Source organism: Equus przewalskii, chromosome 22, assembly GCF_037783145.1.
Source record: "Equus przewalskii isolate Varuska chromosome 22, EquPr2, whole genome shotgun sequence".
In the NCBI taxonomy this organism is placed as follows: Eukaryota; Metazoa; Chordata; class Mammalia; order Perissodactyla; family Equidae; genus Equus; species Equus przewalskii.
In genome coordinates this window covers 9,127,469-9,152,191 of record NC_091852.1, presented here as the reverse complement: position 1 = coordinate 9,152,191, position 24,723 = coordinate 9,127,469, and the positions used below count along the sequence as shown (strand labels likewise).

At 42.9% G+C, this 24,723-nt stretch overlaps 1 protein-coding gene across 5 annotated transcripts in view; it reads right to left on the bottom strand.

Moving 5' to 3' along the window:
- LOC103555370 (transducin-like enhancer protein 1) overlaps positions 1–24,723 on the bottom strand; it is an 83,456-nt gene that overhangs the window by 27,124 nt on the left and 31,609 nt on the right. For 2 of the 5 annotated variants that reach the window (XM_070590872.1, XM_070590870.1), the window contains exons 7-9: positions 14,540–14,744; positions 13,789–13,805; positions 1,666–1,782 (exon numbers count right to left, since the gene is read on the bottom strand). In XM_070590872.1, coding sequence (XP_070446973.1) covers positions 1,666–1,782; positions 13,789–13,805; positions 14,540–14,744 — 339 coding nt within the window. The remainder of the gene's footprint in view (positions 1–1,665; positions 1,783–13,788; positions 13,806–14,539; positions 14,745–24,723) is intronic. The other 3 variants (XM_070590871.1, XM_070590873.1, XM_070590874.1) reach the window with 2 other exon arrangements.

The window sequence follows — 24,723 nt, the reverse complement described above, 5'->3', positions numbered from 1 at the left end:
GGATTGTATTATCGGCAAATGTCCAAATTTCTGCATGTCATGACCTTCTGACCAGCTTATTAACAGCTGACACCATCCACACATAACTGTACCTACATGGGAAGTTGGCTCTGGGCAAAAGATAAGAGGCAAATGTCATGTGCTAAAAAGGCTTGGGCAGGGGTGGGGAGAACCAACAAGTGGGGTTCTCAGGATGTTATTACAGTGCAAAGCGTGGATCAATTTGAGGACCTCTGGCAAAATATCCAGTCCTGGGCCCTTGGCTGGGGAATCCGAGCATGGTGATTAAGAGCGTGGATTCTGCAGTTAGAGTGACACCAGGCTCTGCCATGGACTCTGACTGTGGGTGCATCACTTAGAAGCTCTGTGCTTCAGTTTCTTTATGTATAAATCGGAGGTGATGGTACCAAACTCACAGGGTTGTTTTAAGAGTTACATGAAATAATCCATGTAAAAGCACACAGTACCCGGGACTAATCTGAGTGGCTGCTCAACAAGTGTCACCACTGTTAGCTGCAGGCCTAAGCCAGCCAGCAGGAGGCACAGAGGCCTGTGTTTAAACCTCCACACAGCCTGTACACCAGCCAGCCAGAGGCAGACACTTCTTCCAGGAGCAACAGGAAGTGGCCTAACTCAGCATTCTACTCTCATACTGTTCCTCAGAAGGCATCTATCCTGAAATAGACACTCGGGGACACACAAGGAAACCCCAAGTCATCTGTCAGCTGCAATGTTTACGACCCTGAGACCACAGCCAATGGCCACTTGGCTTGGTTTGCACTCCTCGTGAATGTGGTTTTAGCTAGAGCTGAGTCAAGAGTCCTCACTCCATCCACCAGTCGTGTGATCTCATCTGCAGGGTTTAAACCAGATGCCTCCAGCGTTTCTTCCATTTTTACCACAGACTCACAACACTAAATTGCTCTCTATGGAAGAGGATGTACTCTGCTTTAAGAGCTAATACAAGGGGCTGGCCCCTTGGCCTAGTGGTTAAGTTTGGTGCTCTCCACTTCAGCAGCCCGGGTTGGGTTCCCGGGTGCAGATATATACTGCTCGTTGGTGGTCATGCTGTGGCGGCGACCCACATACAAAATAGAGGAAGATTGGCACAGATGTTACCCCAGGACCAATCTTCCTCAGGGAAAAATAAAACAGGGGGGGACCTAACATGAATTTGAATATATTATCACAATAGCATCCAAAAAGATATTTTGTGACACCTTATTCTTATCCTGATTATTTTAGCAAGACAGGCTACCACACTGGCAAGGCCTGGGACAAAATGAAAATGTAGGCCCTTGTTCAAAAATTGAGAATGTGAACATGGCTGAGAGCAAACCATTAAATCAAGGGTGAGGGGGGTCTTTTTAAGAGCAGGACCTGTGCAAATGTACAAGGTGTGCACCCACAAAGCCAACCCTGCATTTTTGTACCCCTCTTATGAATAAGTAAGCCAGAAAGCCAAAAATTTAATACCGAGCCTGGCAAAAGCATAATTTACAGCTAGAGGGAAATAATATCCTACAATGTAAGAATGTATCCTTTTTATAGTATTCTTTTAAAGGATGTGGAATTATCACTAAGATCTCAGAGTACACTTGTATACTCACTCAGAAGGTGAGAAGTAAGCAAGCAAATACTATTTCAAGTCCTTTATTTACTTACATAGTGGCTGGAGTCCTTATCATCCACCTTTCTTTTTTTGATGTCGTTGGAAAATTCAGGCCCATTTCTGCGTTTATCTGTGCCTCTTAGACTGTCTGGGACCAAGAGGGAATTACTCTGCAAGACAAAAAAAAGATTAATCAAAGATTTCTTCCCAAGTCTCTCTGTACACATGAAAACCAAACCTGGGTGTGATAGCTGTTTTAGTAAGGTGATACCTACACAGCCTTTCATTCCATTTAATTCGCCCCGTCTGAAGACTTTGATGGCAAACATTTAGAGAGGTTTAAGCACTTAAAAGGGAGACCCTCACTATGCAATCAAACCGTCCAAAGCCTGGTGGATCCTTCAGGCTCTACTCACTTTCAATCATTCAGCTGTTCTATTTACTGTTAGAGAAATGGTAGCTTGCTGTTTATATGGGGATGTGTTTTCATCCTTTCCCACTGCGCCTTCCTGGTCAGGAATGGAACGGCCTATGAGCAAACCCGAGAGCACTCTATTGGACGTAGTCTGTGACTGTAAGAGTCAGCGTGTGCCACTCTAAAAAGACACGAAGTCAGCAGGTGGGATTAACTTTTCCGAAAAGGAAAATCACATTTTCCACCCCGACAATGAAGGAACTCTTTTGAATTCTTTTAATTTATTGTTGAAAATAAGATTTGGGGTTCCTCGCCAACAGCACTGAAATTTAAGACCCAAAGTGGGAATTTCAGCCAGTGAATCTTCAACAGCCAGGCCAGTTCCCACACACAAAAGCAGGAACAAGGACTAATCTTCTCCAAACCACACAGGATACTTTCATTTGCCTGTGCTGAGTACGAACTGTTGACCCAAAGAAAACAGGCATTTTAGATATGTGAGGGTCACATGACATGATCTGACATCCCTTCTTTCCCATCTCCCCTCGGGCTGTTCAGCCCGTGTTACAGTGAGTTCTTTTAAGTGCGGGATTAGCATATGCAAGGGGGCAATTTGTTCAGTGATGTGTTACTGCCTTGAACAATGCTGAATGAGCCGTGCATGGACCTTTCACAAAGCCCAGATAACCCCAATTTCTGAATGATGCTGGAGAACTGAGAGGGGAGCATCCAGAGCCAGGAGACAATGTTACCTTTCCCTGCCACAATTTAAAAAGGAAAGGGCTGGGGGAAACGTTCAAGTTAGACCACCTCTAATGCAACGGTATGTATCAGGAGCCAATCTTTTATGGCACATTTTGAAACGCGTTGGGTCTCCCTTCCCAACCAGCCTAAGGTCATCAGCCAGGTGGCCGGCTCTCGAAGCTGCCCCGTGAAAACCAGGGACCCCACCATGGGAGCGTTCCCAGCTCAAGCACACGCAGGAGGAAATCAAAACTGGGGACCAAAGGGTAATCCGAAGCCTCTTTGCCCACTTCAGGGACTGACCGAAGCGAGCTGAGCTTTTCATTCATGACCATTCGAGCTACACAAATGCCAGGAGGCCTCCACAAAGGCAGGGCAGAGGACCAACGCAATCCAATAGAGACGCTCAGAGTGATGTCTTTAGCGCAGCGTGTGGGGCTGAAAGGTGAGCTGGCTGGATCCCTGAACTAATTACCTCGGTAAATGTCTGCTAAAAACTAACCCCTCTGACCCAGACACACTGCGAGACAGGACGCAGGAGACTTAACAAAACTCCTGCAAAGTGCTAACAGCCCCTCGGAAAAGCTGAGCCGGAGGGGAGAGCAGCTGTGCTCAAGTGTAAAAAGTGTCCATGCACACTGGTCTGTGTTACAGATTCTATCAGCTCCACGTCTCCTCCTCCAGACTCGGAGCAGATGCCTTAAGGGCAGGGCCAAGGTGGGCTGTATGGGACTCAGCTTGACATCCGCCCATGTGCCCAGCAGAAGGAATGTGGCGAACAGTCAGGGTCCACTGGCAATTGTAAAGTTAAAGTCTGTCTCCACATAGTCATCTTCGCACCTCCTGGACATCCAGACCACTCAGCCATCAAAGACAGCTTCCCAATGATCTTACTTTGCTAATTATGTCAAGTAATACTATGAACATAAAAGTAAACCAAGCCATTTCTATTAGAAACAATAATATTTCCACGGCTGGACCTGTAAGCCTGTCAAGCTTTCAGGCCTCCGCACCGAGGTGACAGGAGTCACCACTGTGATTCCCACCCAAGCAGCTTAAATGACGCCTGTAATCTGCATGGGTTTTGAAAAGCTTGGAAAGTCCCTCTAAATTGGACAGGGCTAGTAATCAGCACCTCTGCCTATCTGAAAACTGGCCCCATTCAAATGGCAGGCTTAAGACATGTTATGAACAAAACGTCTCATCGTACCTTTGATGCTGTGAAACGAATTCAAAACAAGGCAGCAAAGAGTGTGGGGCTGGAAGGGCCTCGGAGAGTCTCCACCAGGAGCCAGGTGGTTGCTGGCTCAAGCTGCAGCCTGCCCCACCTAAAATGGACTGCTTCGTCTTACCCTCTTCCCATGGACCCAGTTTTCTGTGTTCAGTGGCCTCCAACATCTTCCAGCCCAGACACTGCTTTCCTTGTTGTTCTTAAGCAGAGTCGCAACCTAATGAACTTCACCATTGGCAACAACCACCATTTTGGTTAATTACTGCCCAGGTGACCCTAATCTTTGTGGTTCCCTCATGTGCTCCCCAGAAACCCAGAAGTGACTTCACAGGTAGTACTGGATATCTGACGGTCCCAGAAGTCTTTCCCTTCGTGCTGTGTGTTTTCCTCACAACCAATTTATATCCCTCATGGCGCAGGGGTGGAATACATTCATTTTGATGGTCATTATGAGCCATTTTATACATATTTTAAGAATGAAGAGAGGTACTGACTGAATATCCTTTGGATCCTTGAAAATTTAGGATTCTATCTTGATTTGTTAGATTTGGACCAGGATAAGATAGAATCACATCTAACATTAACATTTAAGAAGGTGCCATTGGCAAAAGAATGAAACTGAGGTTGCTTGGCTTTAAGTTATTGAAAAAAGTCATGCATTCTAAACACAGAAGATAATTAGAACCAAATCTCTGAAGAGGCCAAAGTGACTCTAAAAGCCACTGTTCATCCTCCTCATCCCCCTCATTTTATCTGGAGGATGTCCAGAGAGGGGAGGCGATGTGCCCAGAGTCAAGAAGCTCTTCCGATTAAGTCAAAGTGCCTCCACTCCCAGAAGAGTGGTTTTTAAACTCAGTCCATGTACACTGAAGACTTGTCCCCAAATACTTGGCCCCCAAATACTTGTCACTTAAAAGTCATACTGGCCCCTACTGAGCTTGACATTCTAATGTGACATCATAATGCCTGATGTTTTCTCTGATCCCCCCAACCACAGTCACACACACACCTTGATTTACTTGGCTCTATGCCCATCATTCCAAAATCATGAACATTAAAAAAAAAAAAATTTTTACAGCCTACCTTAAAATGACCTGAAAACAGTCCCAAATTCCTACCTTTCCAGTCATGAATTCTGCCATTCATCCTCCAAGAGTCACACTAAAAAAGAGCTCAGCAGAGAAAAACAAAGCAGACCAGCTGCCTACAGCATTGGTTTCCTGTGATGTCAATCACCGTGGACAGAAGCCACCAGACTTCTCTTCCCCTAGTCCATATTCTGAAAGATCTTAATCTACCAAACAGCATTCATCAAATAAAATTCATTTTTCAAATATTTATTTGCCAAATAAATATTCAATCGTGAATCAGAGTTCTTTGATCAGCCAGAGAACGAGTGTTAGCCCACTGACTGATACACTCTAAGTCTACCCAAGAAAAGTGATGTTTTATTTCACCTTGCAGCTGGTAAAATTTAACTATCCGCCAGAATTTTTCAAACCATAATTATTATGCAGACTTCTATTACAAGTGTCCTGAGGACTGGGATTTCCAGACCGTACATAAGTTTTCCTTTGTTTCAAAGTTTTCTTAAGAACTAAACAGGGGCCCGCCCGGTGGCATAGTGGTTAAGTTTGTGCACTCCACTTTGGTGGCCCAAGGTTTGCAGGTTCAGATGTCAGGCGTGGACTTACGCGCTGCACTGCTCGTCAAGCCATGCTGTAGCGGTGTGCCATATACAAAATAGAGGAAGAATGGCACAGATATCAGCTTAGGGCCAATCTTCCTCACACACACACCCACACATACAAAACCTAAACAAAATCCTCTTATTTGTGTCTTCTACAAGAACTCAAAACAGGAGCTTTATATAGCCCACAGCAGATATTATAAACCTGAGCAAATCAAAACACACTACGTTTTCAAAACAAGACTAAAATTCTAAAACCACAATGATTTTCCACACTTAGGTGTTGCACATGCTTATAGATACAGAACCAAGTAAAACAATAAAGGGAAAGACATACCTAACCAGTCTCTAAGGAAAAGAAGATGCCCCGGAACATTCAGTGTGAAAGACAGAGTGTCTGAAAGACCTGTTAACCCAACCAACACGCCTTCCTCTCCATTTATACGTAGAGACAACACATGGAATGTCCGGATGCGGTGTGAGAACATGCTCCACAAGAAGGGGCCTTTTCCTCTTCAGAAAATCCAGGTTCCTTTGAGAACATAAAATCTCAGTGGGCATCTGCACTGACAACAAGTGAATTGTTCGCCATGATTAATATATGCTTCTTGAAGGTCACTTCTCCTTGCACTATCAGTGATGTCATGGTTAACACCCTTACGAGAGGGAGCCAAGGAGCTGGTCAGAAGAGAAAAGAAAAGGTAGATCTTCCAATATCATAACCAGCATGTGCTCCGTGAGCTGTCAAATCCAGAGCAGTTTCCTATGTGGCTGAACCACGTTTTATAAAACCATTCCCTGCTGTAGTTTGATGGGTGCAAGTTAACTGGCAAGTTGGCAGTGTTTGAACCTATATTCTCTATAAGTAGAAATAAACTTCCCAATGCAATTATTAAACCATACCTTCATGTAAGAGCTTACCATGCAAGTGAAAGAGCCTGTTGAAGCTCAGAGAGTACTCAGTCAAATCAAAAGAAAACGTCCAGATTTGGACTCTGTATTACCTTTCTTCCAGCCATTCTGGACAATCATGTTTCTTTTCATGCTCTGAATACCCACTCAGGATTGATACAGAGACCCAGCAGCTTCAATACAGATAAAAACAGTCCTCACACCCTTGTTCCAAGCATTTTACTCTTCTTTAGCAATTTAACAGTAACGGCTGTTCGTGTACACTGAGATATTTTGGAAGGTAAACTCCAGAAGATACAACAGAAAGCAAGTTTAATGAAATGTTCCCGTCAGTGCTACCAGAATTCTCGTTACAGAGCCTTCATGGATCCTTCATCTATTCTGAGACCTCAAAGCAACTCTTCTGCCAACCACGTTTAAACCTTGAAGCCACCAGCAGCAAATGTGAAAGGAAAACCTGCCCATGGAGACAGCAAAAGCCAGATAGGTTTCCCTAATGCGAAAATAATGCACATTATTCAAATGGATTTCTTTAGCTGCCAAGCTGATTCCCCTCGGGAACTTCCTCCTCCCCGCAGGAGAAGTGTTTGTGTCAGAGGTACAGATTGGAAACTCATGACACCTCATTTATCCTCAGTTACACTAAGGCAGTGGGAACCTAATTTGCTAGCACACTCTACACTGACAATTAACTTCTCGGTGAACATTAAAACAATTAGGTAACGACGCACCCCATCACATCTGCGTGCCTGCTCCATCTACACCTGGTACCAATTAAGCCATCACCCTGCGTTGTACTTTTTGCTGCAGTCCAATTGGTCATTCACACATTCTGCCTGACATTTTGACAAATGCATTTTTTAACCCATAAAACTAGCAGGATCCCCACTTGTCCATGGTGAAAAGTGGATGAGAGTGGAGATGCGTGGAAATGTGTCCACTCGGCAAATATCACATCTCATAGCCCTGGCTGGGAAGCGGGTCTGAAGGGAACATGTCTATTTTTCACACAGTTTCAATGCAAAATATGGGAAAGAACCAGCATGGGTTTGCACCTCGATCCAGGAACTCAGCACTCTCAGATACAGACGGGGGACTCAGTCAGAACTCCCGGAAAGAACGTAGCCTTGTAGGAGACGTACAAAGGCAGTGAGCATTTGGGCTGGAAGAAGCATTAAACCACCAGGATGCCTTCAGAGTCACTCGCTAAGTCCCTGGCTTGCCCTTCCACTCACCTTTTCCAGGTAAAGCAAAATAAAACAAACGCACACTGACAGCTTTATTCCTCCAGTCAGGACCCTGGTCACAGCAAAAATCAAATCTACATTTCAAATAGTTTTTAAAAGCATGTTTTCGACGGGCTCCTTAGCTGTTGCTGTCTCTCTTCGTTCACCAGCCTGATGAACCAGATACTTTCTAGCACAAGAAAGGCCCCGAAACGAGAAATGCTGGGCCAGGCCTCGGCTGTGAGGTGTTCAGTACCAGATAGCACTTACATCTCCTTGTCCCCAGAATGACGGAGACGCATGCTTACCACGTTTCAGAGGGAATAATAAACATAGTTCTGGTGGGGCAGGCCCGGCGGCGCAGTCGTTAAGTGAGCACGTTTCGCTTTGGAGGCCTAGGGTTCGCCGGGTCAGATCCCGGGTGCAGACATGACACCGCTTGGAAGGCCATGCTGTGGCAGGCATCCCACACATAAAGTAGAGGAAGACGGGCACGGATGTTAGCTCAGGGCCAGGCTTTCTCAGCAAAAAGAGGACGAATGGCAGCAGATGTTAGCTGAGGACTAATCTTCCTCAGAAAAAATAAATAAATAATTAATTCTGGGGCCAAAAGGAAAATAAAATTTTTAAAAACCTGTTCTAAATGATAAGCATTGAGTTTTCTAATTACAGAACACAAACTGAAATCTGAAAACGGTTTTAGTGGGAGAAAATATTCTCTACATGCTTTTTGTGTTTTTTAGGGTAAAAGTACCCTATTTTCACTGTAATCACAGGGAGACAAAACCTGACCATTTTTCTAGTTACACACAACTCCTGACATCCACCTGCTGAGTTAGGGCGTCCACAACAGACCCCTCCACCCAGGACACTGAGAACTGCCGAGGCTGTCCCTCCTTCGGGGGCTCACCCCTCACAGCAGGGACACCCATTTTCCCAGAGGATCTGCTTTTTTAAGCACAGTTTTAAATTGTGCCAAGAGGGAAATCTGCTGAGGCAACTACCTAAGAAACTTAGTGTTTTTCCACTATGCCTAAATATTGAAATTTTAGGTGACTCATCTCAGCTTTGTCCTTTATTACCAGGCAATTCTTTGTCATACACCAAATCAAGATAAAGTCACAAACAGGTGAAAATACCTCCTCCTGGTCCTGGTTTATCTTGGCCAGATTTGATGACTATGAGACTGACCAAGTTCCTAACCAGCTGCAATCAGTGTCATGGTCCCAACCTACTGAGAAACATCTGTAGCTGCCACCCTGTCACACGGGCCCTGGCCTCCACAACTGCCTCACATTTTAAAGAGGCTAGGAAACCACTCGTAACCCCTGGAATGTGACTAGGAATGCACTTCTTGTAGTCTCTGCAGGTGGAGATGGGGAGGACATTCCTGAGGCTTGCTCTGCTATGACAGATGACTTCCTGGTTGGGGTCCCTCAACCCTCACCTGTGAGGCAGCCACTCTCCCCATTTTACAGATGAGAGTCAGGGAAGGTTCAGAAGGATGAGAAACCTGGCCTGTGCAGCCAGAATTCACGAGGTCTGTCGTTGTCCAAAAGTGGTGTTCTTTCTATCACCCCCATGCTGCCATGTCCTAGAGCCACTGAAAATGTGATATTCAAAAAAATTAAATTTCAGAAAAAGGTCAACAGTGAAGCATTCTCCATAGCAAGACGCATGTCTGATATCGTTCTTGTGCTCTATAGTACCGGATCATTTTGAGACAAAATGATGGGTGGTCCTTAACTAGGATCTGGTCCTACCTCTGCCAATTAACTAGTCAAGGAGAACAGCCAGAGAAGAAAAACAAAAGACAGACACCACTTTACATCAAATAAAGTGAAAGTTGTCAACAAACTTTAAATAAGTTCCAAACACAAACCTCTGGTAATTTTAGAAGTTACGAGTAACAACATGGTCCCTCAGAAAGACATGATCTAAGTCTTGACTGCCATTAACCAAGTAACGATATGACCAGGGGCACCCAACCTCCTTGAGCCTGGGATCTTGTTGATAAGATGATGGTGTTGCACCATTATGATCTCTAAAACAGATGAACAGCGCTTAGACTTTGCCGGACCAGGAACCCCTTTTGAGAATTTGATCAAAGTCATGATCTCTCCCCAGAATTATGCAAAAGATCATCGACCCACAACACTCTCACACCCTCTGCTCTGAGGTCTCTCCCAGACACCCCCGCCCCCAGGTCTCCTCCCTTTTCCGAATGTTCCAAATAGTAATCACATGGGTTACGCATTCCGGTGATGTCCATTCAAGAAATATCTGACTGTGACACTGAAAGACTTCACTGCAAAACGGGAACAGTCTATGCAGTGCCTCAGACAGCGGATGGCACACAGTAAGTGCCCAATAAATATTTGTTAAATAAAGAGAATTTAAACACACTTTCTACCATATTTTCTTAAAAGCCATACAACTAGGTTTGTCAATTCTCTAACCCCAGGTCTTTCAAGCAGACTGTATTTAAATTACATTCCCTTCAGCCAAAATGTAATGCAATTTCACCTTTAAATTAATCAAAATATCTAAAGTTTTTATTACCATGAAAGAAATAAAGGCCCTTGTTAGGTCATTTCATATATCTCTGCTCAATGGTATCACTCTGATAAGGAGGCTTATAGTAAAACAAGCAGCTTTTGTGAATTAGAAAAAAAGTAGTCAATTCTCAATTTAAAATCAACATCCAAACAACAAAATAAACCTCCTAAAAGTTACTAGCTTTATCATTCATCTCCTGCAGAAACAAGAAACTTGAAACTAGTGTCCGTATTTTCACTCTGTTCTTAGTACTTTCATTTCCTGGGGTTTACATTAAACAGGTCACATTAAGGCTTATGTATTTTCCTGCCATAAAACCTTCAACTAGCAAATGGAATAATTTTGACACTAAATACAAATAAACACCAACTACCTATCAACCAGATTTAATTAGACTCACAGATTAAAAATTCATACACACCTGCATTCCCTCTGCATCTACTTGATATTTTTGCACTTGATATAAATAATATGTTTGATCAATATAGAAAGAGCAGGAGAAAATAAGACTGTACCAGCCTGGAATTTTTCAGAACTCCTTAAGTCTTATACATGGAAGAGTCTGGTACAAGGACCCATTAGGTTCCCAGAGACCCTTACAAAACTCTATGTGGGCAAATTTTCTTTCTACACTTCAACCAAAAGAATGCATTGCAAAGGACAGAATGCAGAAGCTGATGAGAATCCAGCTACCCACTTTTAAGCCACGTATTAAGTTATTTGCAAACGTGCAAAACAAAGTCACTCTTCCCACCGCAATTTTTTCTTTTGGAAAATAGTTATTTTCCATTAACAATATTATTTATGTTAACACAAATTAAGGAGCTCTTTATCTGTTTAAGTGATTTTAAAATCTGTTTTACTTCTAATCCAGGAAAATTTCAAAACATATAACCCACACAACCAAGTTCTTTGGGGTCATCAACAATTTTAAAAGATCCTGAGACCATTAGGCTTGAAAACCACCAGCCTGTAGCAAATGCCCCAACCACTTAGTGGGTGAAAAAGGAGCAGCACAGAGCCATCAACTGACTTTATCTGCCAAGTAGAATTTGACTTCATAGTTCAAACCACTTTACTAAATGGATACGCAATATAATATTTTAGGCACTGACAGTACACATCATCTCATTACCTACTGCTTCTCATATTCAGTTTTACCCAAAGTTTGAAGAGCTGCTTAATTCTGTACGGCTGCAGCAAAATCCCAGTTATATGGACAGCGAACAATTTAATTCCTCTCTACAGACTGAATTAAATGTTTAGGTCACAAATTAGTGTAGTTTTCCCATTTTATATCATCATCACAGAGAGTTTTCTGTAATAAGCAGGCAGGAAACACAATATATATACTTATTCTGAAAATATCTACTGAAATTTTCCTTAAGGCTTGTCAAAATTTGATGTGAAAAAGGAGACATGCAAATAACACACCGAGTAACCATTCAGTTTACATGATTTTATAGACTGGTTTATGAAATGTATCCACTGCATTCTGACTTGAAAATTCATCAACTGCTAACTCAACACATGGACTTAAATACAATCCACAGCGGCCTAAGATTCAAGAACTACTTTGTACTTCTTTAAGGTACAACTCATGGTCCTTCCTCCAGCCCACCCTCACTTGCCCAAGGAATTAAGTTCTTGCTTACATTTTTCACTAAAAACACAAATAGGAGGGTATTAGACTCTCAGAAATACACACAGAGAGGTATGAGCTTAAGCTGTAAACCTCTACTCACTCCAGCCATTGGCATTTCAGAGATACACGCCATGGCCCCACTCCCACAACTGTCTAGAACGTTTGTCGTCTTTCCTCGGTTCTTGGAGAAAGGTTCTGTGCTATGTGTGCCTGCCTCTCCCTAACTGTAGGTATATTTCCTATGTTGCCTTACATGTAGTAAGTATTCAATAAATACAGAGTGACTTAAGGTAGTACTGAGAACAAAAAGTTCAAGTCCCAAACCTAGAGCAAATTCAATAAACTAAAATGTGCAGCTGACTAACAGACATGGGCTTCCCAACACCTTCTTCTGCTGTCTCTGTTCTCTGGTCCAAGATTAGGGTTTTTAACTTGACACTCTACTGAATGAACATGGGAGGAAAGATGACAATCCACAAGGACGCTGAAACAGCAAAACATAAAGATCACCTCCATAATGAAAATCGGTTTTCTTAGGTTCGTGCTTCGGGAGTAGGATCTTTCATTCCCTAGCTATAATCTCTCCTCCCCTTCCTTCTCCTACCAACCTTTTCCAGGGAAAACTTAAGAGTGCAAGAATTTTAAAACTAGCTACCCTATCCTTTCACCATTACCCATTCCACCCAACACAGCCTGATACAAAGTACTCCAAGATCTGTCTCAAAGAGAATTTAAAATGTAGCCACTATTCTACAGAAGGGGGAGGAGGGTGCACTCAACTTTTCAAACAGAAAAGATTTCCGGGTCAACCCCTCAAACTCAGAACTAAAGAGTATCAGACTCATTTAAAAGTTGTGTCCCATTTTTTTTTTTTTTTTACCATATTTAGATTTAAGATGGTCAAAACACTGCCATGTTCAGAGAGAAAGGAAAAATGAGAGGAGGGAAGGAGGCAGTAGGTTATCCTGGCCGAAAAGGGGCCAGTTTCTCCCTCTACTGCTCCGCCTCATCTGAGAGACGCATTCTAGATACAGATCTCCCACAGCTAACCGGCAGACACATGGACTGACCAGACGTGCAGTCTGTAAAATGGGCAAGCTACAGGCTGGTGAAAAGATGAGCTCTATAAGCACAGAACCCCGATCCACTCAAAGTCCTCATTCTTAAGAGCTTACTCAGACGCTCAGTTCTTTGGTCTAAAATAAATTTAAGTTCAAGTTCACACTCCAAGGACAATTATGAAAAGAAAATTAGATATGGAAACCTAGCAACTAAGATGCCTTCCCAGAGGATAATGAATGGTTTAGGTAGAAGTAACACATTACTAACCAATTTCACATGTGGATCGTGACCTCTTGCCTATAAAACTCACTTAAGATAAAAATGAATACCTCTTAAACTACAGGCAACCTGGACTCAAAATGCAATGATAAACATATTCTTTTAATAAACGTTTTTAAAGTGGGTCTGGGGCACATTCAGATCAAGGTGTATTTCCAAAGTGTATAATCACAGTAGACAGGTCTGCCCCCAAATCATGTCCCTCTCATAAAATGAAAGTTTCATGAAATCATCTAACGAAAGTTTAAAAAAAAAGACAAGAGGGGGGTAAATGGTCATATTTTAGAAAAAAAGAAAAAGTGAGGTGACAGAGAGAGGGAAGGATCTGCACGACTGAGGCTGTGTTTGAAGGCGGCAGTTGGGGCAGGGCAGGAGGGGGTGTGTTCATGGACAGCAGGCGTTCGAGTACTTACTGTGCCCGGTTCTCTGTCTGCTCCGAAGTTACCAAGAAACGCACAGACATGCCCGTTCAGACACAGAGGCAAGAACAGAAATAAAAAAAAGGGGGGAATAATTAGAACACAAGCCCCAAACAAGTTTTAAAAATGGCTTTTATTTATATAAGTCATTGCACATTCCTAATACAGTGATTTCCTGAAAATTACAGTATTTTGTAAACATAAAGATTTACAGTTTAACCATACACAAAGCCTATTTTTTTATTTCTTGACAGAATAAATTACTTTTCTTCAAAAAATTAGTCAAGTGCAATTTTGCCCAATATTTAATGCATACTAGAATTAAAGCCTATGGAACTACGTAGTAACAGATGCAATTATCAAACCTTTCATTTGAACACATTCACTTTCAAATTTAACTTCTTATTTCGCCCCATTTAACAACATTACTTTCTTTGAAAATTACCCAATTAAGCAGTTAACAGTTTTCCATAATATAGTACAGGCCACTGGCATTAACTAGGCAGTTGCCAAGATGTCAAGATGCCTGGAATCTAAAGAGATCGAGAAATCTACAGATGCCCACGTTAAACCCTGGAGGCTTCCAGGGTGAACTGTGTTTCAGTGGCCCAGCTTTGCGACAGTTCCTCTTAGCTCAGTGTCTGCTCTCTGTATAGGTTGGGGCTTTCCTTAGCGGTGCACACAACTTTGCAGCACTGTATGAGTGTTAGGACAAAGTCCTAATCTGGCTTGCCCGGCCTCTCACCTCTGTGGTGCTCTGCATCATGGTGCTTCTTGTCATCTTTTATTGCCAAGTGAGACTGCCCACTCAGAGCACTAGACAGCGCCAGAAGGCCGGCGCTGCCGCCGAGGGGCGGGATTCCAGGAGGCTGCAGTCCCGACGGGTGAGGCGTTAGGGGGACTGGAGGTCCGTGGCCATGAGAAAGATGCTGAGCTTGCAACTGCTGCTGCTGTTGGTGGTGGTGGTGGTGAGAGAGGAGGAGGAAGAGAAGGAGGAGGAGGAAGAGGAGGAGATGATGATGATGGTGGTGGTGGTGGTGGTGGTGGTGGTGATGGTGATGGTGGTAGTGGCGGTGGCAGCATCCAGGGAAAAGCAGACATGACATGAAAGGATGGAGGAAACAGAACAGGAGGTTCGACATACACACGAAGACAGTGAAGAGACAGACAGAGGGAGGAAAGAGGGGAGAAAATGTGATTAGCACTTTCAGTTCATCAAAAGCTTTCACCTACTCAGTTACCTGATATAATCTTCCTAAAATATAATCCTCAGATCTACAATGTCACTTTCTGGCATAACTCACCCCCTGAGAGTGTAGCTGTTTATTATTAGCAAGCCAGGCTAAGTTAGTAAGCAACTCACATGTTAGTTAGTTCCATCTCTAAGTGCCTCCAGGGATGAAATCCAGTAAGTTATTGAACCACAGGTGCCACAGATTTAAGACTTATCCTGATTTCAGAAAGGTTAAAAGAGGGTAGGCGCAGACATGCACCCTACAGACAGTAACTATATTCTCAACGAGTCACCGGTCATCAGGTGACTCCAGTTCGCCCCAACATTCTTACATTAATTTACCACAAAGGTATGATGAGACAAAACCAAAATATTATCTTTCATTAACAGAATTCAGAAAGCCGGAAGAACTAGCCTCTCTTATGCACCCCACCTCCCCCCCGCCCAGGCACTTCTGTCCTTGTTTCATCAAACCCTCAGAGAACTGTGAGGAAGTACTGATTTTCCCATTTCACAGAAGAAATCAAGGCTTGCAGCGTGGAGTATATTGCCAAGGTTCTTCCACGAGGCGGGAGGGGAGAGGAGGCAACGTAGGAAAGACCCTTATGGCTGTGCTCCAGTCACTGTCCCGCCTCAGGCAGAGGGAGGCCACAGGGAACCCTGTGGGCAAGAGCTGGAAGAAACCTCAGAGACGAAGCTTTGTTTATCCCTGCCTTTCTCCTGAGCCGCACGCTCGAAACCCACCTCTTCACTGTCACAGAGGAATGCCCTGAGACCAGAGAGACCAAGAACCTTGATGACGAAAACACCCACCAGTCATGTGGGACTCTACCACGGTGACCCAAGTCCTTGTTCCCAGGTGCTTTTCCTCTAATCACTTAACCCAAGCCAGAAGTTATAAATCTGTTCACATGAAGAAGGATCGTTGCTCTCATATATTATATTTAAGAGAATGTTGTAGGAAATGAAAAAGTATCCAAGAAATGGCTCCTGCACCATAAATCTGGCCACATTTCAGCTGTCCAACATAAAACTCATTTTTGATGAGACAGTAAAAACGATTAAAGCTCAATTTCTAAGGTGTAATGTTAGAAAATTCTTAAGATTCTGATTTGTGCTCACTTCCCTGGGACTCAATTACTCTTTTTATTTATTACCCCCTTGCGTGTACTGAATATATTAAATGTTCACGCCAGATCTTCAGTATTTTCCACCCAGACCCATGATCTTTAACTGAATCCTCAACATGCTTCCTGCCCTCACCAGCAAGAGAAAACAGCATCTTAAAAGCAGAAATCGGTGTCCACAGTCATTTTACAGTAAATTTTCCACTACTCCCAGCATCTTTTAAAAAATCTTTAGGAGCCAACTTTCCCTTTAAACTTCCATTCCTTCCAAACAGAGCACAGTTCTAATTAGAGAGAAACTGGAAAAGGGGGCAAGGTCAGAGGGGGCAGCATTAATAGTATTCTTGGAAAGTATTTATCAACTACTCATTCACCACTGGAGATCATAATAACCATTTCTTTATGCATAAAATCACCTTCCTGTCATCCCAAAGACACTAATTCTTGCTCTGTCACCTTTTAAGAGCTCGGCAATAGCAAGACATAAAACTGAAGAAGCTGGCAGCGCCATCACGGTCCACTAGGCATGCTCATTAGCACTTAATTAGGAACTAGACACCTGCCATAAGAAATGTGCAGGGAGAAGGATGAGGAACAGGTCTGCCCTACCAGCAATTACTATCATTACTTGGAGAGTAAGAGCTATGTCCGGCTTCTGGGGGGGAATGCAATGATGCATACACAAGCAAGCGCAGCGGGTAATTATGCACGGCACTGATTAAAAGAAGATGAGAGAGGCTAAGCAGAGGGGAAGGAATTTAACTACAGGGTGGAGGACACCACCCTTTCACCCCTCCCTGAACCCCCCCCCCACTCACCAAAAAATCAAGAATGGGGTCACCAAAAGATGACTTCAGAGGTGGGACTGTGTGTCAGAGCAAAGGCATACTCAGGTGACATTTCAATACAGAATAAGGAAGTAGATTTTCTGCCAAACCCGAGTTAATTTTTAGAAAGATGAACTGGAATGCTTTTTCTGATATATTACTGAAAAGAAAGGCTAGTTTATATAATAAAAGGGCTTTGCCACAGCTGTGAAGTGGACCTGCAGTTAAACCCAACATTTACGCTAATAACGATCAACAGGGATATCCAACAGCCTAACTGGTCACGGGTAACTCCCACCTCTACCCTGCTCTAGCTTTCCAGGCCCCCTGAAGATTATTAGAGGAAACTGGGTTCCTCCATCCTTAGCTTGGCCATCTTGAAAGCGGCTTCTCTTTTTAAAGCAAAATCCTATCAAAATGGAAGGAGCAGTAGGTAGCAGGATGGATCACAACTATTGAAGATGCTGTGGATCCAGGAAACGTGGATTTCGCTGCCTCCTATTCTACTTCTTTATCTTGCCACGCAGAGCTCCTACAAAATATTTTCATGTCCATTATCTGGCCTCAGCTCAGAACACACCAGAGGCAGGGAGGGTGGGCATCAGAGCCCTCATTTCACAGACGAGAGAGTAGCTTGCCATGGGACTCACAGCTAGAAGGATGACTGCAAATCTTTTGCTAGCTAGAACAGCATTTCTCCTGAGACCCCAGCAGCCCAGTCATCTTCCCAAGGAGTTACAGACTGAGTGCTCCCACGTCTGGGGAAGGAAGAGGGCAATCTCCTTCTCCACCCAAGACCTCACGTCTCTCTCCCTTCTCAGGCTATGAGTTGCTCTGAAGGGCATGCAATACCACATATCTAGACAATCCACCTTCACATTGGGACGTTTTCCCAGAGACAACCCACCTTTACCACGCAACCTTAGCAGCAGTGACAGATGGGAATCTCTTCTTAAATTTACAACTGATGGTTGCCATCTCCACATCCCCACTTCCCGATACCCTGTGCCTACATCTGAAAAAGGAGGATATCTTTAGCTTCATCTCTCTTCCAAGGAAGCTCATAAAGAAGAATCAAGCCTAAAAAGAGGTAGCTCTGGCTTCTCTGAGAAGATGCTTAACAATAAGAACAGTCATTTCTAAGACAAAACATTTATTGAAATGAATAGAGGACCCACATCCAGGGGAGTCGAACAACTGACTCCAAAGGCAGCCCGCCTGCCCATGTGTGAAGAGTATTTTTTTCTCAACAAGGCTTATCTAAGACAATCTAGTACTCACCACCTTCACCAAAAGAAAAAACAAGAATTCTCCTTTAAAACATATCTTAGGATAAAAGAGATACTGACATTACTATACAGCCAGCAAAACCTCAAAAAACCCCATGGCTCTGCCAGTTACGTGACTTCCCATGCATCTGTCCTCTGTTATCATCAGGGAAACCATAAAACGTTTCTCAACATGACAGCCAAGGGTGGGAAAATTCAACCATCCACCCATCCATGAGCTTACACTAATTAGCAAACTTTTGTTTTATTAAGTTAATCCTTGTAGATTGATACAGCACAGAACGCACAAGCAAAACAGCTTATAAAGCTATCGGAAAAGGCATTTTTGATGAGCAATGGTGGTTTAAAGCAATATAGCTGGTGTCTCAAGCTATCAATCTAGATCAGTAGTTCTCATATAGAGCAATTCTGACATTCCCCTTTCCCCACCCCTGAGACATCTGGCAATGTCTATACATTTACGGTTGTCACACCTGGGGGTTGAGGGGGAGGTACTGTTAAGCACCATACAATGCACAGGACAGTACCCCACCACAGAAAATTAATGAGCCCAAAATGTCAATAGCACTGAGGTTGAGAAATTTCAGTCCGGATCGAAGCTGGAATTCCGTCCCATTATATTAGGATTCATGTTATTATACACCAAGTGACTTGCCAAATTGTTACTTAAAAAATAGAAACACTTTTCAACATTCAACTGTTCACTGTCCCTTCATCACCATCGACTATTTTGTCACGACCCAAAAAATGAGCATCTGCTTCCTAGAGCTGACTCCACTGACAATGTCAAAATCAAACAAAGAGAAACTTCCTATTTTACAAAACAATTTGGGAAAGGGTGACACAGGGAACTTTTACATAGTGGTGCTGTGGCGCCTCAAAGGTGACCCGGAAGGGTCGAGGCTGGGGAGGAGATTAATGTGCTTGCTCTAACGCAGACGATGTGAACAGGCTGGGAGTGAGACCAGTCAGAGAAACACCAAACCCTGAGTTAATGATACCGAAAACCCACAAGGAATAACGTCACCTCATCCGTGTCAAACAGCAGCCACGCATTTAGAATTTTAATTCACATTTCACCTGGCACTGCCTGGGTCAATGACGTTACTATAATGAAACTGACTTTGCTGGTAACATTCAGAGCTTTAATATAAGAATGTACCGGTTTCTACATTTTTGTTTCTAAAACAGGCAAAGCACATGGTTTATCAGCCCGGCGCTGCCCATGCAACTGGAAAGGACACCCAGAATAAAAACGAAGACTGATGCCCACCTTATCCTAGAGTGCTGAGGTCTTTATCACCAACCACTGAATCGACCTGAATTTCTGAATTTAATCCACTTCATAACCTATGACACACAGACCACAAACTGAACTCAACCAGAACTAAAACCATGCCCCAAAATAGTCTCTCTAAAGCTAAAAGCATGACAGTAAGTGACATTTATAGCACCTGGTATTTAAACACTTTTAAGGGAAAAAAGTCTATGAAAAGTTTGCTGACAGTTCTCTCCAAATCACTCTTCCTTGATTTCTGTTATTTCTCTGTTCTTCCAAACACTCAATTCTTATCTTCAGAGGGTGCAGAAAAAGAAAATTGTTATGCTACGATAAACAATCGGGAAAAGCTGGAAAGCGCTGTGTGGCAGCAGAAACATCAGGGACGCTACTCTGGGAGTTGTCTGAAACCACCCATTAAGTGAATGGCCTCTCCTGTGAAGAGGGGCAAGGGGGATAAAGAGGCAGAAAACACTTCCTGGGGCCAAGAATTCTCAAGCTACTTGAAGACAATTAAAAAAAAAAAATCCATTGAAAGGCCCCATCTCAATGCAGAAGTGCACAGAAAATGACACACAGAGGCCAAAGTGATGGCCTGTATGTAGGCAAGCACCAGGATGAAGGCCTAACATTTTGACAAGGATCTGAACTCATCTTTACTCTTTCTGCATTTCAGCTAATCCACACAGGCCAACTCATTCTTTATCATCACTCTGACTTGCTCGTTCCACCTGCCTTGGATGACAATTTCAGTTGTGACAACAATCACAGCCCCGGGACTTAACGGCCTGAATTAGAGTACATTTTTAAAAGCTATGTTTATTTAGGTAGATTCACTCTAAAACCACAGAAGGTTTTGATGAAAAGATGCTCAACATCATTAGCCATAAGGGAAATGCAAATCAAAACCACAACGAGATACCACTGCACACTCACTAGGATGGCTACAATCAAAAAGATGGGATAATAACAAGTACTGGAGAAGAAGTGGAGATTGGAATTCTCATTGACTGCTAGTGGGAATATAAAATGGTGCAGCCGCTTTGGAAAACAGTCTGGCAATTGCTCAAAAAGTTAAACAGAGAGTTACCATATGACCCAGCAACTGCATAAACAAGTGTGGTATATTAATGCCGCGGAATATTATTCATCAATAGAAAGGACTGGAGTAAATGCTACAAGATGAATAAACCTTGAAGATGTTACACTGAGTGAAATAAACTAGACACAAAAGGCCACATATAACATGATTTCATTTATAAAATGTTCAGAATAGGCAAATCCAGACACAGAAAGATTGGCGGTTGCCAGGGGTTGCAGGGATGAAGAAAGAGGACTGACTGCTAATGGCTCTGGGTTTCCTTGTGGAGTGATAAAAATGTTCTATAACTAGATAGTGGTGATGGCTGCACAAGTTTGTGAATATAAAACACCATTGAGGGGGCCAGCCCTGTGGCCTAGTGGTTAAGTTTGGTGTGCTCTAGGGGTTCGGTTCCAACGCACAGACCTATACCACTCATTGGTGGCCATGCTGTGGCGGTGGCCCACATCAAAAAGAGAAGATGGGCACAGATGTTAGCTCAGGGTGAATCTTCCTCAAGCAAAAAGAGGAAGATTAGCAAGAGACATTAGCTTAGGGCCAACCTTCCTCAACAAACAAACAAAAACCCAATGAGTTGTGTGCTGTAAGAGTGAATTTTATGGTATATAAATTATATATCAATTAAAAAAAAGAAAAAACACATAGATGTAACTCCTAAAACAAGGTACTCTACTGTCTCCTCTGAAGATTTTTCTTCTCCCTCTAAAAAGAGAACATTATTATCATGCCCTCCTTCTAGGAATCAAGTAAAGCTCATATGAAAATACATGGGGAAATTTAAAAGTGTACGATGCTTCAGCAAGTTTTCTAATAACTCAAAAGCACACTGACTATTCAGAAAAACACAGACATTGAAGGAAGCCAAGCTCTGAGTTTGTCAGAGATGCCTAGCTGTCCTCTCAGTAAAAAACTAACTCAAACCAAAGGAGAAGTAGGATGCATGATAGGCTTCTCTGCAGCACTGCCCCATTCCTTTGGAAAATTAATAAAAGGGTGGACTACTGAATTTAAGTGGAGGGTATGTCACTAAATAAAAGCTAGCGGAGCTAGAAGGCCCATGTTTGTTGTAGCCATTTGGTTTTCTCCTCTTAGTAGCAGGCTATGCATTATTCTCCCAGGGCAAATTTGTTTTATAAAGAAACTTACAGCTGGGTTATTGATGGGCTTTCCAGGGATTAACTGCATACTCATAAGAATAAGAGGCTAACCTCATCCTCTTAAACTTCACACACTACAATCCCATAGATGGCTGACAGCTACAGCCGGGAGGTGAAAAATAATCCAACATTTTGCTAATCCTTAAACCAATCATCTCACACAACAATGCAGAGCCTTTTAGGTCTACAACTCAATCTCTTAAAGACAGAAAGGCTCCTTCTAGAGACACACCAGGAGTTTGTATTCACAGCTATGCCCTACACAAACATACACAGCCAGACATCACAAAAGACCCCAGGCTTCTTTTATTTCACATTAAATTGTTTTAAAGCACAGGGAATTATAAATCTGCCTATGAAGCAGGAATATACAAACCCGACCAATAACTGGAACTCTAAAACTCAGCCCCACAAACCTTAACAGAAATTATATTCACGAAAAATAATTCAGATTATGCCAATATAAATAAGAAAGGAAAAATAAGGTTGCCTATATTAACCTCAAATTTCTTGAGTTCCTCAAGTTCACAGCATTGCTATGGGGAACAGCTCAAATTTTCTTACATCCTCTGGGAAATCTGGAATTTTGTGGTATGGGAAGGACAACCCCCACTGGGCATCTGGCATCTCTTCTAACTCTGCTCTCTCCTTCCAGTGCTATCACAATGGCCCTTGCCACCTCTCCATACCAGCAAAGGCCTCGTTCCCCTTCCCCTTTATATTGAGTAAGGAAGCCAATGATGCCTTGTCCTCCCATTTTTGCTTCTCAATTCTCTCTCCATCTGTTCCCAAAACTTAACTTTATCCCCTTGGTTTTAACTCTCAGTTTTTTTCATCAAAAGTTAAATGGCAGTGCTTTTGCACTGCTGTGTCCCTATTCAAAGTCACTCATGCACGACAACTTAATGGTGGGAGCAGAGCATCTGGCTAGGCCTTGTCTCAAACACTGACATCCATGTAACCACCAGAGAAGACCAAGGAGGAGATGATCCACTGCTAGCAGCAATCACCTCTCACAGGCAATTGGCCAACGGGGCCCCCAGACCTGCTACAGGCACTTGGAGAAAGCAGGCGGACAACACTGCAGTTCACAGAGCCAGGACCATGTGCTAGGGGGAAGCTGCCAGCCAAGGTCTTATCCCTACAAAAGCTGGCGCAAGGTGGATGGTATTATCCATCTACAGAGGGGGACACTGATTGTACAAGGTCGCAAAGCTACAAAGCGGCAGCACCAAGTGTTCCCACTCAAGTCCATCTGACCCTAGGCCCACGCTCTGCCCGAGGTTACACAACACGACGCTCTCAGAAAGAAGAGCACAAAATACCATGAAGCTGAGCCGCAGACATGTGGTGAGAACCAGATGTACAACTACGCAACTGTTTTCTTTAAAAAAGAAAACTGCACTCAGGTAAGTATTTTTTACTTTTAAATCAACAAACAACCATCTTTCTGGGTAGGGATGTTAGCTCAGGGCTAATCTCCCCCCCGCCCAAAAACGGTGACAAAAACACTCTGTACCCTGAGAGGAGAGTGGGTTACAGGATGTGTGCATGTGCCCAAAGTGATCAAACTGTTCCTTTAAGATCTGTGCGCTTCACTACATATAAGCTATACCCCAATTTAAAAAATCTGTGTGTACAGATATGTATGTATCTAAATTGACATCTATATGATATACATTAATTATATGTGATATAAACCTGATTAAAAGATAACACTAGTTATTTAGAATCCCAATTTCAACTAAAATCAATTATTTAGTATGAGAGCAGACAGAAGAGAGTTCTTAGTTCCAAACTCCCCAAGTAAGAGTCCTTCAGTCACTGTTCCCTGCCTTCAGCTATTAGCTGTCCCACAAATAGAGTGTCACATCATTGAATAATCTATTTTGTTTTGACAATTTTAATAGAATTCCAAATTTTAAAAAAATCTTTAGGAAATACCACTTAAATTGTGAAGAGCATCCTGATGTAAATGAAAAGAAAATCAAGGTCTCAAATGAGTAAGTTGCCTTCACTCACTGAACTTGTTCCCTAAAGCACGAGAGCTGTGTCAGCCCAAATATCCGTGTGCCTATTAAGATATCTGCATTATTAAATTCTTTCTATTGTTTCAAGAACATGTTTAATAGCAAAAGAGCTTATGAAAAGCAAAATTCAAAAAGTGAGGTTGTAGCTATTATTCTGCCAATTACCAAATTTGCCATCAGTCAAAGCTATTTAAAAAATAGTCTAACGAAAATATTTCAACAGTTTCTCCAAATATGAAATACTTAAACTCATTTTCCTATTTACCAATAGCCTATCTAAGTTGGAGGCAGCTGCTGTGGCGAAAAAGATTTAAAATTCAGTATTTTCTGTCCAATATGAGAACTAAGTTTTTTGTGCTGGTGAGAAATGGGCACCATTAACTCACTCAACAAGGAAGAAAAAAAACAACCTCTCTCTTCATCCTAAAAAAGCACCCACGATCCCAGGACACAAGCTGAGCTTACCTAGAAGCTTGGTGTCCTTGAGAAGATTTAACTTTTTCCTGGTTGGCTAAAGAAAAATATCTTTAGCCCTGTCAAGCAAGCAGTAAGCTCCTTGATTGTACCTTAAAGGGAATGAGAATGTTTCGGCTCATTTGCATTTTAAAGGATGCTCTTTCATGATCTTTCACACTTGTAATAGATGTCTAAACCGTTAAATTACTATTTCTTTTCTTAGCCTGAAAGTCGATGCAGACGAAGAGCGTGGCCTCTTCCATTGTTCTTTACCCTAAGTCGGTCCCTGAACAATACTGACAGCTGCTATCAAACCGGGCGGCATTTCTCTGTGCGCAGCTGCTGTTTGTAGGAACAGACAGCCTCCCGGAGCCTCCTCCCCTCTGGGGAGACAGGTTGACACACTGCATGTTCAATGAAGGGGTGCA